Genomic DNA, 14,724 nt, shown 5'->3' with positions numbered 1-14,724 from the left:
TAAGCCTGGTTGGCAGTGGGGACTCTGTATCCTGGACCCAGCTCCTTCCACCGCCTCCCCACTCCCTATTAGCCTTCCGCTGGCTCCTCACCACCTGGAGCCCTCCCAGGAAAAGGGACACAGCAAACCTTCCAGAGTCTCTCCCGCACTGTCCCCCTCCCCGTCCCCCTGAGACCCATTTGGAGGCCTCTGTGCGCATCCGCTGTGTTGTTTGCCTGTTAGCTCAGATGATTTCCCAGCGGGAGCTGCCTCAAATATGCCGACTCTGTAGGAGGAGGGCATGATGCGGATCCGACATTGCTGCTCGAAGCCTGGGGAAGGAGCCCCAGAAGGGTGGGAGCCAGTGTGGCGTGGAACCTGGCCGCTTGGTGCCGAGGATGACAGCCTCTAGAATAGCAAGCAGGCTCTCAGGCGCCCTCCCTGGGCCTTGGCACCTGGATCTGACTGGGAGGCTGCAGAACGACACAGTTAAGAACCCACGTTCTGGAACCGGAAGGCTTGGGTTCAAATCCGGACTGTGCCGCTAGCGTGCTGTGTGACCTTGAGATTCCCTTAACCTCTCTGGGCCTTGGTTTCCTCTCCTATAAAGTGAAGAGTCCAAATCCCAGCTCCACCGCTTAGGAGAGTAGCACTTGGGCAGGGGATGTAAGCACTCTGGGCCTCAGTTTCATCATCTGCAAAATGGGAATAACGGTCATGACTACTTCACAGGGTCGTCCTGAGGGTTCCCTGAGCTAACGCATGTAAAGCATTTAGAATAACACCTGGCGGATATTAATTGCTCTGTATGTATTAGCTGTTATTATTTTTAAAGACTTCTTTCATGTGCTGGGGAATAGAACAAGGAGCAAGACAGCTTGGTTCCCTACCGCTGGGCAAGTGGGGCAAAGACAGACACTAAGCCAGCCACCCACCCATCTTTGTGTCCCACTAGGTGTACTGTGTGTGGGGCCCAAGCGACGGATGCTGGCAGCATGGTGTGATTGCAGGGTCCCGGTCCGGGGCCCATATGGAGTGGTTGGCAGAACGGGCACCTGGGCCTGGGGACCCTGTCTCGGCCCACACAGACTCCCCGTGCCATCTGAGGGGACAGCGTGAGTGCGGTAACCTCACAGCATGGCCCAGGACCTCAGAGGAAGTTAAGGCCGTGAATATATTCTTCAGGCAACACCCAGGCCGGGTGGTGCAGAAAAGGGGGGTCCCTGGGGTGGCCGGGTGGCAGGTCTGGGGTCTATCGATGGCCATGACCACCAAGGAGACATACGAAACACACAGGTGCCCAGATGCAGTCTGAGCTGGTGGGAGAGTAAGACCAGGAAGGAATCCCAGAGAGGAAAGGAAAGGAAAGCCATCCCCAACATGTACCGAGGGGAAGCCCTGGGGTGAGCCCTCTACATGCAGTGTCTCACTTGTAATCCTTGATGGAGCCCTGGGAGATAAATCGCCACAGTACATGCCCATTACACAGAGGGCAATACTGAGTTTCTGTGGGAAAGACTTGGAAAGGAAGAGGCAAGGCAGGTTCCAGAAGCAGGAAGTAGCTTCCCAGCCTGTCATTCCACCCTTAGAAGTGTCTGGGGGGGGTACGGTCCAAGGGTGCCTCTTCAACTTCCTAGGAGCCCCCAGTGCCAGACAGCAGTTCTAGAAAGGAAATGCCCGGGGGGTGGATTCTAAAATGGCCCTTTCCCGGCGCGGTTGTTCCATGAGCCCCTTAGCAACAGGGAGGCATGGATAAGGCCAAGGCCACAACTGTTCGGTTAGTACCTTTCATGGGCCGCAGGGATGCTGGTTGCTCAGCACAGGGGGCTCGCCTTGCACGTGCGGCCCTGGAAAGATGGGCAGAAACCGAATCAGTGTACACGGAGTCCAGTTTTCCCGGCGGTGTGGTGGCTCGTGTCTGAACGGCCCTCCGTGGGCAGAGACTCCAGGGCTGGAGCCTCACGGGGCCCCCGGAAAAAGGGGATCCGGCACCTGCTCACAAGTATTCCCACCGTCACCTTAATGGTACACAACAAAGACTCTTTTCGGAAACCCAACAGCCCTCATGGAGGGCTTGGGGGACACGCAGTTTTTGGCTTAGTTATGTCTATTTCTCCCTCCTGCAGCAGGCACGGTCACAGCCTCTTAGCCGGAAGCCTCTGCAGCCGTGGGCGGCTTGGGCCTCAGCCACCTGCAGGGCTGACTGCCCTGGACATCTGGACTGGCGGGACTCCAGGTCTCCCGGCAGGGCAGGAACACCAAGCACTGAGAGGCCGGGGTGCCCTCTGTCCTGATTAGCCCCGACTCCCCACCCCAACGGGAGACCACGGCTGGCTCTGGGATGGAATCCTACAGGCTTTTGGTTGAAATAGAGGGATTTCTCTCACTGTTAGCTGCTTTAAATGAACCTGTGGCCGAGGCCTATTCCCACCCCTGATACACTCTATCCTATTTATTTATTCATTCATTCATTATTTTTCATTCATTATTCACTCATTCATTCATTCATTGGGTAGATAGAGCACATGCCATCCATCCATTCAGGCCATCGCTGAGCACCCACTGTGGGCCAGACGGTGGGGGAGATAGTCCTTGCCTCCAGTGCCAGGAGCTGGCAGCCTCCTGGCTGGGGTGGGTGGCGGGCGGGGGGGTGGGGGGCAGCTCAGGACCATAGGTGTGGGCCCAAGGGGAGAGGTGTAGAGAAGGAGACCAGCCTGTGAGAACCCCAGAATTCTAGAAGCTTAGGACAATCAGCGGGGCCTGAGAACCCATCGACTCTGCCCCAGCTTTGAAGGGAATACTGGGGCTCATCTGTGTGTGGGGCAGTCCTTGGAGGACAGGCTCCCAACAGAGGCATGAAAGCATAGACTTCCTAGACAGTTGGTGACAGGAAATACGATGAGGACCCCCAGCCCAAGGTGAGTGGGCAGGGTGGCAAGGCCAGAACTGCTTGGTGGGTTCACAGTCTGTGCCTGGCCCAGGCCTGGCTGAGACCACGGAGCTGGGAAGCCCCAACCCCGTGGACACAATCTGGGGGCACCTGACCAGGGGGAAGGGGAGAGGTCTCCAGAACGGCCTTCCAGGTGGAGAAAGAAGGCCTGCCATGCTGTCTCTGGAACAATATGAGCTAGGGAAGAAAGGGAACAGGGCACGTTCTGGCTCCAAGGTCACAACCAGAGGTGGGCGCTTGGGCCGGGACCCGGGGATCTTCCCAGCTGTGCGAGCTTGATGCCTGTACAAGCTCACCCAGTCCAGGAAGGGGGCCTTGCAAGGAGACTCTATGGAAAAAAGGCCTGGAAGAGAAGCCTCCAGCCTCCTCAGGACCCGCCAGCTTCCTGCCCACCACTCATAGACATCGTCTCCTTTATCCATCCAGTTTCTAAGGAGGTGGGCACCATCATGGTCCCATTTTATAGATGCAAAAGCTAAGGCACAAAGAGGTTAAGTAAGGGGCTCAAGGTCACATGATATATAAGCGGCAGAGCCCAGCTGAGTAACTGGCCCCAGGCCACCAGGGAGTGGCCATCTCGGACACTAACCCAGGCAATGCTCTGGATCCTAGGACCCGGCTGCTACCCCACAAGCAACCCCCACTTTCCAATCCCTTTCTGGCAAGTGAGCGGGAGGCCCCTCTCCTGTACCCCAGGACCCTGATGCAGGCGTTCCCCAGCCTGTCATGATGACTGAAGACAAGCAGGGACCCCGCACTCTCTTCTCCCAGTTCCTTTCCCTGCACATGTCCCCACATCACATGTAACCCAACTCATGCCACCTGCTGCAGGTTCTTGATGGCCCAGAGTGTTCTCAGCCTAGAACGCTGCATGCCAGGTGATTCCGGGACGATTGGGGCCCAGACCACAGCCTCCCCAGAGGCATCTTCTGGGGCCCGCAGCTGGGGCGGGGGGCTGGTATGCAGGGGCCTGCTGAGCTCATGGTGGTCAGGATCACGGCAGCAGCTCGAGAGGCATCACAGCCAGGGGAAGCCCGGTGTTCTGAAGCCCGGTCCCCCAGGCTCCTGGTGCTCCCTCCTCCTCACCCTCCCTCCCTCGCCAGCCTCTCCTGTGCTCAGCATGGACTGGGAAGCAACTGGGGAAGAAAAGGACAGGCATTGGCCGGTGGAAGGCTGCTTGACCACCCACCCAGCCTGACCGCTCACCAACATGCTTCCAGACTTCCCCTCTGCACCTCCTTCCCCTCACCCATAAAGTGAGGGTGGGTGTGAGCTTTAGCGAGGATTACAAAGCACTAGAACCCGGTAGCCCCATTTAGAGGCCCTCCTCTGAACTGAGCCCTGTGCAGGAAGCTAGGACACAGGCAGAGAAGGAGGTGTGCCCTGTTCGTACAGCACTTGGGGTCAACAAGCATTACCGACGAGCAGTTCTGGTCCGTCCAGATGAGAGATGTGTCAGACAAGTGCTCAGAGGCCGTGGAGGCGCTGAGAAGGGCGTGTCTGATGGGCCAGGATGTTGGGGTGGGGGGCTTCAGAGAGGAGGTGACAGTGAAACAGGGCTTTGAATGCTGAACAGCACTTTGAAAGGCGAAAAGAAAGCAACCATCATTCCGGGGAAAGGCCCAAGGGTGAGAAAGAACCTGGTCGGTTCAGGGCACAGTGAGAAGGTTGGCGTGGTTGAGACACAGTGATGGAGAACTCGGCAGGAGGTGACACTGGACAGAGATGGGGACCCAAATGGGGAAGAGCCCTGGGCTAAAGGCTAAGAGTTTGACCTGCCCTATCAGACGAGAGCAATGGGGAGCCATTAAGCCCAGGGGAAAAGAAGGCTGGTGTGTGTGTGTGTGTGTGTGCACCCGAGGTGACAGAGTGAACTGGAAGGGAGGGTAGAGATGGTCCAGGGCAGAATAAGGAAGCAGCAGCGGTAGAAATGGAGGGGAGAGGAGGCTGGCAAGAGACACATGGAGAGAGATGGCCCAGCCCAGGAGAAGATTAAGCAGGAGGCAGTGCAGCCGCGAGGCTAAGAGCATGGCTCTGCGGTCCTTCTGCCTGGGTTCAGCTCTCAGCCCCCTTACCTTCTGGCTGTGTGGCCTTGGACAGTCTATCTCACCTCCCTGAGATTGGTGTTTTCATCTATAAAATGGGGATACTAAGCGTATACCTACCGCTGAGGGCTGTTGCCAAATTTTATAGAAAAAGTCCATGGAGTGATGTTTCATTCATTCAAAAACAAATATATTTATTGAACATCTACGATACCCAGGCATTATTCTCTTGGTCGTGGATGCAGCAGTGAACGGACTGAAACAAAACCCTCACCCTCATTGGGGATTACACCCTGGAGAGCTGGGGAGACATGTCAAATGAGACTATTAATAAAAAGAATATACAGTATGGTGATAAGTGCTAAGGAGAATGCAAGGAAAAGAGGGCTCAGACGTGCCAAGATTTGGAGGTTTTTAGAACAACCTATGTGGCTGCCTGCATGGTTTTGGAGATGGGGCACACATGGGTGGTATGTCAAGCTCAAGGTGTGGGAGTGGAAGTCACCAGCTGAGCTGGAGCAGAAGCCAAGGTTACTGAGGTGCAGGGGTCAGGAGATAAAAGGGCCGGGAGATGCACCACACCTGTGGATGCTAAAGTCACCTGGTTGATGGCAGGGTTTGGGGAGCAGAGGAAGATGGGAGCCAGGTGCCAAGTGTTTGCTAAAAGAAGGGAGAGATCAGGACCTTGGGAATGGCAAGCAATGGGCGGGTACGGAGTCAAAAGGCAACAGTGACCCCAACCACCACCACGGAGAAGGGGTTTTATAGGCAGAAGCAAAATGGTGGTTTTGGAGCAGCGGCTGAGGCCAAGGAGGCCACCGTCCCACCCTTGACACTGAGGGGTGACAAGGAGTAGGCAGTCCTTCCTGTCTAGGGCTGCAGGGGAAGCAAGGTCCTTGGCCAAGGACTCTGAGAAAATCCCAGGAGAGCCCCAGAATACAGGGGGCCTGCTGGCTCCAGAGTGGTAGCCACAGAAGGCACTGTGGTGGGCTTGAGGGATGGGAGATGGCCAGAGGCTGGCTCAGGGACACAGGATAGCAGCATCCACTATGGACCGATGGGCGAGCTCCAAGATGGCGGGACCTTGGTGCCACCAACGAGGGTGTATCTGGGGCCCTGATACAAACACTGAGATGAGAGTCTAATGGATTTAGCATCAATATCTTCTCTGAGGTGCTGCTCTGGGCCTGGTGGTCCAGAAGACATCTCTCCCTCAGCTGGGAGAGCTGAGGAACCCCGAAATGGCCAGCCTGACATTATGACTACATGTTGATTGATCCATTCAACAAATATTTACTCACCACCTACCATTGGTGCAAGCACTATTCAAGACACTTGGGATATATCAGTGAGAAAAACAGACCCCAATCCTTGCCTTTGTGCAGGGAAAGTAGATTATAAGCAGCAAACGTAATGCATAGATTGTATTACATCATATTATAGTGGTGCATGCTACGGGAAATATAAATGAAACGTAGGTTGAGGGATTGAACATGAAGACGGACGAACAGGTCGCCAGTCTAAGGGTAAGCTTCCACGAACAAGTCCCCTTTGAGCAAAGACTTGAAAGAGCGAAGGAATGAGCCACGAGAATGCCTAAGGGAAAGCATTCCTGGGTGTGGAACAGCCATTGCAAAAGAGCAAAGCCAGGAGAAGAGCTGGAAGGATGTCTTGTCTTCAATGGGAAGCAGGAAGCAGGCCTGGGGGGACTGGAGGCATGCGGGGAGCCATCAAAGAGGGCTGTGCCATCGAGTCACGTGACTGGATCACGGCTTCAAGGCATCACTCTGTCTGCTCCACTGGGGATAGACTGTTGGACTACAAGAAGGTGGCAGCAGGGGAAGGTGACAAGAAGGGGTCGGATTGTGAGTCTGTTGGCTTGCAGCTTTATTTAATATGTGTCTCTCCCATTAATTTATGTCTCACACCTGCCTTGTCTCCCACGGTCTCCCCAGCACCTGGGTGATCACTGAAAGTTCTTGTCCTTGGGAAGCAGCCGACGTTCATTCATTCATTTCCCTGCGTAAATATTAAGCACCTAGTATGTGCCAGGCATGGTACTGGGTACTTTTCATACATTACGCAATGTAATCTTCATGGTGCTGGTGAGGTGCCAGCCAGGGGCCCCTCTGCAATTTCGATGTTCGACAGATCTCCCCTCCACGAGATTCTAAGCTCCTTTTTTTTCACAATTGTAATTATTTTTTATTTTGTTTTTTTCCTAATATAATTTATCATCAAGTTTAGCTAACATACGGTGTATACAGTGTGCTCTTGGCTTCGGGAGTAGATTCCACTTGTTGGGACGAGCCCTGGGTGTTGTATCGTAAGTGCTGAATCGTGGGAATCTAAGCTCCTTAAGGACAGAGCTGTGTCTCATGTGCCCCCAGTGGCTAATTCGGGGCCTTGAATACAACAAGTGCTTATTAATGCTGGATGAATTCATGGAAAATATGCATTGTTTAGGCCCCAAGGAACCTCAAGTTCTCTCTTCCTGAGAAGAGAAGGTATTGATATTGTTAAAGGGGTGAGTTCTGAGTGAGTCTGCCCCCTGTTATCACCATCACTGTCATCCAAGCCTCCCTTCCAGGGCAAGGTGCCCCCGGGACGGGCACCAGGGACTGTGTGGGAAGATGCCCTTGGCCAAACTCCACCCCAGGATGGACTGAAGCTGAAGTCCAAATATTCTGGCCAGGAGGGAACCGGGCTGAGGAGGAGGAGGGAGGGAGTGTGGGTGGCAGCTGAGACGGCTCAGGAAATGAACTCCGCCACCTTGTTCTACCCCTGGGAGTGGTGAGGCTTTGCTCAGGCCACCAGGACAGAGAACATTCCTGAGAGAGGGTGGCTGGGGATCCAGCAGCTCCCTCCTGGCTCCTTATCTGCCTCCTGCCATCAGTCAGCCTGCCTCGATAAGGCAGGGCTGAGAGGCGTCTGGGCCGGAACCACAAGAGAGAACATAATTATAAAGACGCTGCTGCTGGGCAGAGAGGGCAGGAGCCCCGAAGGAGCCACGCAGGGCCATGAGGAAGGCTTGCAGGGGAAGAGTTCGCTTCCTTGGGAAAAGGCAGCGCAGTAGCACGCATCGATCGGGCTTTGCTTGGCTCGCGCTCCACAGGGAGGAAAACCTGCCTTGAACTTGACCTCAAATTTGTATTCCCCACCCTTTGACTTTGCTTCCCTGCCGGAGTCCAGCTCCTGCAGGACCAGGGGTTTCCGAAGGATGAACGGCGTCGGCGAAAAAGTGAAAATAAAATAAAACAAAAATAAAAGTGGACACAGACCACAGCAGTGTGTTGGACTGGCCGCTTTATTGTGGCAAATGTGGCATTATATTTGCCAGCAATTTCCTTGTAGCGTGCGTCATCTATGTTTTCTGGGCTTTACCTAATTCTAAAATGTTCCTGTGTGTAATCACCCTTTAAGGAATAACATGGTTATTTTCTCATAACGCTCCCTCCTGCCCTTTGCTTATTGATTAATTTCTTACATTATTTTCATGACGTATCTATGTTTATAATCTATAAAGCATTTGCTTTGCTGTTTTCATGAAAGGTCATCTATCTCTCAACATCTCAAGTGGGACAGTTACAGGGACATGACCTCTTAGTTGTTTCCCTGAACCACTTGTGGTTTGAGGAACAAGAGTGTTCGCCTCCGTCTGAGGTGCCAGGAGGGGGCCAAGAGGGCCTTAGGAACCCACGCCTTAGGCATTCTCAGAGAGACCATGCACCTAGGAACTTATGAACCATTCTGCACCTTAACCAACTAGGTTCAATCATCATCTGGAATGCCTCCTGGGGGCCAAGTGGGCCTAGGGGTTGGAGTAACTTGTGCCCATAGATAACACTCCTTTGTTGCCAGAGTGGGACTTTCAACTCCATTTGTCTCTCCTTGGCTGGGAGATACATGGGGCTATCCTTCCTTTAGGTAGAGGAGTCTTTATAGGGGGTGGCAAGGGTTAAATGTAGGGCCACGCAATTTCCTTGTGGAACCTTATTTTCTTTCCCCAATAGTTCTTTTCCCAGGGGGCCTGTCGAGGGCAATTCCCCAACAGACAATTCCCCAGGTTCTTTTATTTAAGGCCAAATTACATAAAATCGGGAGGACAAGAAGCTTCACTGTCAGCGGGCCACCGTGCAGTCCCGATCCGTCCACCGCCCGGGCCCTGCCGTCAGGCTGGTTGGAGAGCTCGGCTTCTGGCACTTCCCGTTCCCACCCCACCCTTCAAGCCCAGGGATTACCCAGGAGGGTCCTGGGAGCCCAGTAGATAATGGACACATCATTGCCCCGTGAAGTGCTCTGTCCTTCGCAATGGAGTGACGACAGTCATCCGTTCTCATATCGGTTTAATCAGCACTGAGGGTACAATAGGAAGCACAAAGAGACACGGCCTATCCCTCCAGGAGCACACACTGTAAATGGGATGACAGACAGCAACAAAATAACGTCACACAACAAAATGTATCCCTGCAAATGGATACATTTGCTCTCAGGGAAAGAGACTTGTCTCTGCGGAGGCAGACGAATGAAGGACGCTGGGCACAGGTGGTGTCACTTCCCTGTGGGGCAACCCTCCGCTGACACTGAAGGACAAGAAGGAGGTGACTAGTTTTTTTTTTTTTATGTCTATTTATTTTTGAGAGAGAGAAAGAGCACAAGCGGGAGAGGGGCAGAGAGAGAGGGAGACACAATTCCAAGCAGGCTCCAGGCTCCAAGCCCAAGGCGGGGCTCGAACCCACAGACCACAAGATCTTGACCCGAGCCGAAGTCAGAGGCTTAACTGACTGAGCCACCCAAGTGCCCCAGGAGGTTACTAGTTTAAAGTGGGTGGTGGGGTGAATCTTCCAGGGGGTGAACAGCAGAACAAAGGTGGGAGGTCACAGGATACCTCTGAGGAATGGACTGGAAGCCTGGGAGCGTCCCAAAGGCTGGGTGCAGACGTGGTGACTGACCAGCGGGAGAGGTCTGCAGGGCCAGACTGCACAGGCCCTAGGCGGGCCTAAGGGTTTCCGTCTCTGCCCCAGGAGCAGGGTGGTGGGGGAAAGAGACCAAACCAACTGGTGCTTTGCTATGGGGGCGTGGCCACTGAGTAGAGAAATGGCTGGAGGGGGTGGTGACTGTAGATTCAAGAGGCCAATGGGGCACCTCGGTCCAGACAGACGCGGTGGTGGCTGGAATGAGGGTGCAGGTGTCAGGGAGGCGAAGGCACGATGGATGCCACCGCTTTTCCAGAGGTAAATCACAAGCCTTGGCCATGGCCTGGGGATGGGGGGGTGCTGAAAAAGAGGTGCCAGGAATCACTCCCAGGCTTTTGACCTGCACACCTGGAGGGGGCGTGGCCCCTTTCACCTGAGTCTCTTTTGGGGGTGCTCCTCACTCCCCTCACAACCCCGGGCTGCTGGTGGTGGGCAGATTCATTTCAGACACCCCCTGAAATCAGAGAAGGGGGGATGCGGTGAGCGATTTCAGTTCCCTCATGCTGCACAGGAAGCAGCCTCAGCTCAGAGATTATGGGACTGACACAGGGATGGGGTCAGAGCCCAAGGCCCCGGACTCCCATCCAGAGTTAGGGGAGCACCGTCTGCTGGGGAGGATTCCAGCTTGGCCGTGAGCCTGCTTGGACTCCAGCCCCGATTGTGCCCCATCTCGCTGAGTAAGCCCAAGCGGGTCACCTGTCTTCAGGCCTCAGTTTCCCTGCTGTGACATGGAGGGAAATGAAATTCCCACTTCTCTCAGGGGTGCTTGAGAGATAGCAGGGGTCACCACCCGGGAAGCGTGTGGGGAACATGGAGAGAATAGTGTGCTGGCCGCCTGTGGGGGCTGAAGTGGAGAACTGGTTTGGGAAGGGATGGGGGTGGGGTTTCCCCACTTCCTGTCCTTCCTGTCTCTTTCTTGCAGGGTCTGAAGGCTGAGTAGCCAGCGGGATGCCTGGGCTGCTGAACCAGCTCACAGGGGCAGCCCTGCCCCTCACCGCCTCCGATGTCACCTCCTTTGTCAGTGGCTACGCGCTGGGGCTGACGGCCTCTCTCACCTATGGCAACCTGGAAGCCCAGCCCTTTCAAGGTGAGGACCCCTGTTATGGCTGCCCCAGGGCCACCCTGCTCTCAACGTTTTTTCCTCATTTTGACACACACAAGCCGATGGACGTAGGGCAAGTCATGTAACTTCTCTGAGTCTGTTTCCCCATTTGAGAAATAAGAATGGCATTTCTGCCCCCAGAGGCCTCAGAGCCAGTAGCAAATCAGGTCGGGCTTTGGGCTCAGCCCCCACCAGCTGTCCCAGGACTGCCTGTGTCCCACATGGGCATGCCCACCCGCATCAAATGGCCAGACCCAACTTTCTCAGGGAGCCCCACAGCAGGAGAGTCGTCAAGACTCCATGCAAACCCAGGAGCTCCCACTCTTAGGCGTGGCTCACCCTGGTCATCTGTTTAGGAAAATCTCCAGAGGGTGACAAAACAGAACTTGCTGGGGACCCAGGAGACTAAACAACGGGCCAATGTCAGGATGGTCCTTTGGCATGCCACGTGTGGGAAGAACCAGCCTCTGCCCATTTCGTAGATGAGGAAACTGAGGCTCAGAGGGATGGGAGCCGGGGTAGGCTCACCATCAGCCAGGCATTGCGCCGCCCTGGTGTTCGTGGCCATGTTAAATGAGATATAGCCTTGATCCCTCTACTGAATCAGAATCTGCCTTTTAACAAGACCCCCAGGGTGACTCATGTGCTCTTAGAGTCTGGGAGGCACTAAGTCTAAACACACGGGGCACACACTCTGGGGCACATAACTCAATAAATGGTGGCTACTTTTTCCATTTGCATGACAACCTCATGAGTTTGGCTCTACTGAGCCCATTTTACAGATGGGGCTTGGAGGCTTAGAGAAGCTAAGTGTCTTATCCAAAATCACCAGGCGAGGAGAAGTGGTAGGGACTGGATTAGAACCTTAGTTCTAAGGTTCTTCTTCCTCCAGTGTCCCAGCATGCAGAATAGGTCACATAAAAATCCAGATTTCCAGTGTGTCTTGAAAACTCAAAAGCCCTGGCCACATGGGTCTCATGTGCCTGCACAGTCAGCTGGGACGGGGAGCAGATGTCCCTTTTCCAGTCGCCCCACTGTTCCCACAGTTCCTCTGCTGCACTTGCCTGCGTGGCTCCAGAGCCACAAGGTCCCAGCCAGAGTCCTCTGGCACCCTCTCTGTGACAGTGAGAACCAACCATCGATCTGGCAGGTCAAAGGCTTGGGTGCCCTCCGTGATGCTGACGCAGGGTAGGGCTGGGACCCTCCGTGATGCTGGGCCCTTCCCTGGCAGGCCTCTTTGTGTACCCACTGGATGAATACACCACAGTGATCGGCTTTGAGGCGGTCATTGCCGACCGTGTCGTGACAGTACAGATCAAGGACAAAGCCAAGATGGATAGCAGCCACTTTGATGGCACCCGCATCCGAGCCACAAATGTCACAGGTGAGGAGGATGGAAGGGCCATGGCAGGGCCTGGGTCTGGCTGGGGTCTCAAGCAGTCTGAAAGGACAACAGTGGGATAGGGTAGAGAGAGCACTAAACTAGGAGTCAGGAATCCTGTGTGCCCTCAGGCTAATAATTTACTTCTCTGAACCTCATTCCTGTTCTCTCACCTCAAAAGCAGAGTGAGGATCAAAGGAGGCGACAAAAGCGTTGCTAAGTTGCCTCTACAGAGCAGAACAGCGTGTCCATTAAGCTCAGAGGTTGTGGAATGAATCACACCAGGGTCTGACTCCCCATCCTGTTGCAAATGGTATGGGCTTAAAGAAAAAATTACACTTCATCCGTAAAATGGAACAAATAATCCTACGCATCCAAAGCCGAACAGAGACGTGATTGTGGAGATGGCAGTCTCTGGTACAGAGTAAGTACCCAAATCATGGCTGCGGATGCCTGCTATTGAGGATACTGAGGCACAGAGAGGGCCCACACAGCCTCCCTGTGCCATCTGAGGGGACCGTGTGAGTGCGGTAACCTCGCAGCATGGCCCAGGACCTCAGAGGAAGTTAAGGCCGTGAATATATTCTTCAGGCAACACCCAGGCCGGGTGGTGCAGAAAAGGGGGGTCCCTGGGGTGGCCGGGTGGCAGGTCTGGGGTCTATCGATGGCCATGACCACCACGGAGACATACGAAACACGCAGGTGCCCAGATGCAGTCTGAGCTGGTGGGAGAGTAAGACCAGGAAGGAATCCCAGAGAGGAAAGGAAAGGAAAGCCATCCCCAACATGTACCGAGGGGAAGCCCTGGGGTGAGCCCTTTACATGCAGTGTCTCACTTGAACTTGTCTCAGCCCAAGTTCACACAGCATGTTAATGACAAGTCAGGATTTGAAGTCAGACCAAGGATCATGTGACATAAGAGACTCTTACCATTGGATCTGTGATCAAAGTGACATTTGTTCACCTGATCATTAAGACAGTCAAGAATCTTTGAATGAGCACCCACTGTGGGCAAGACACCAAGCTGCCTCCAAGTTGTTAGGGCTGCTCGCAGTCTGGAAGAAAAGCTGTACACGCGTCGGGGGAGCCGCAACAGGAAGTGGAAGGCAGCTGTGCCAGAAGGGGTCTGCGTAACATCCGAGGAGGGAAGGAGGGTCCGACTGAGGACCAGAGAGGCTTTCGTGGAGGGGCTGGTGGCTGCGTGAGGCTGGCCAAGTAGGGGCGAGGGAACGGGCCTCTCAGACAACAGCAATATTCATGAACAAAGGCATCTGCCCCAAAGGTGGGGGGATGCTGAAATGTGGTTCTTTGAGGGGAAGCAGGGTCTGCGGATGGGGGCGTGGCCTCTGTCCGGGTTGTGTGGGTCCCAGCCCCCCACTCCCAGCAGGGTGCCAGTGGGAAGTACTCCAGCCTGGCCTCGGACCCACGTGGGTTCAGATTCCGGGCCAACGAGTTAGTTATTTGCTTAGTAACTTGGGCGAGTTGCACCCCTCCCACCCCCACCCCCCACCCCCACCCCCACCCCTGCCGCTAAGCTTCAATATTCCCATCAGCAAAAGGGGCTCTCAAACCTACCCCACTTCAAGGGGACTAGAGATAATACGCACATAGCCGCTGACTCCAGGCCTGTCACTTAGGGACCACTCTGCAAGAGGGGGTTTCCGTCATCCCTCATTCCTGCACGCCAGGGAAGGTGGCTTTGGATGAGGATTTGGAGCGGGTCCTGTTCGTGGTCAACCTGGGGACCATTGTCCCCATGGAGAACGTCACCATCTTCGTCAGCACTTCCTCGGAGCTCCCCACGCTGCCCAGCGGGGCTGTGCGGGTCCTGCTGCCTGCTGTCTGCGCCCCGACCGTGCCTCAGTTCTGCACCGAGAGCGCTGGCCCCTCCAGCCAACAGGCCCAAGGGTAAGGAGCCCTGCCCAGCCCAGGGCAGAGTCTCGGGTGGCAGCAGGGAGGCGGTGGATGAAGGCAGGGGAGTGTGGGGCCGGGGAGAGAGGAGAGAACACAAGGCTTGGTGGTACAGTAGCCACCACCCGAATAATTGCTCCCTTCTGCTCGCTTAAGAATCTCCCTGAGACGCCTGGGTGGCGCAGTCGGTTAAGCGTCCGACTTCAGCCAGGTCACGATCTCGCGGTCTGTGAGTTCGAGCCCCGCGTCAGGCTCTGGGCTGATGGCTCGGAGCCTGGAGCCTGTTTCCGATTCTGTGTCTCCCTCTCTCTCTGCCCCTCCCCCGTTCATGCTCTGTCTCTCTCTGTCCCAAAAATAAATAAAAAACGTTGAAAAAAAAA

General features: G+C 54.9%; 1 protein-coding gene across 1 annotated transcript in view; it reads left to right on the top strand.

Moving 5' to 3' along the window:
- The first annotated feature begins 2,686 nt into the window (after positions 1-2,686).
- VWA5B1 (von Willebrand factor A domain containing 5B1) overlaps positions 2,687-14,724 on the top strand; it is a 49,802-nt gene continuing 37,764 nt past the window's right edge. Inside the window, exons 1-4 of the mRNA XM_049617925.1 lie at positions 2,687-2,897; positions 10,873-11,037; positions 12,284-12,436; positions 14,071-14,341. Of these exons, the coding sequence (XP_049473882.1) occupies positions 10,899-11,037; positions 12,284-12,436; positions 14,071-14,341 (563 nt within the window). The 5' untranslated portion in view covers positions 2,687-2,897; positions 10,873-10,898. The remainder of the gene's footprint in view (positions 2,898-10,872; positions 11,038-12,283; positions 12,437-14,070; positions 14,342-14,724) is intronic.

The sequence above is a fragment of the Panthera uncia genome (genome assembly GCF_023721935.1).
Source record: "Panthera uncia isolate 11264 chromosome C1 unlocalized genomic scaffold, Puncia_PCG_1.0 HiC_scaffold_4, whole genome shotgun sequence".
Taxonomy (NCBI): Eukaryota; Metazoa; Chordata; class Mammalia; order Carnivora; family Felidae; genus Panthera; species Panthera uncia.
This window is presented reverse-complemented; position numbering and strand designations above follow the sequence as displayed.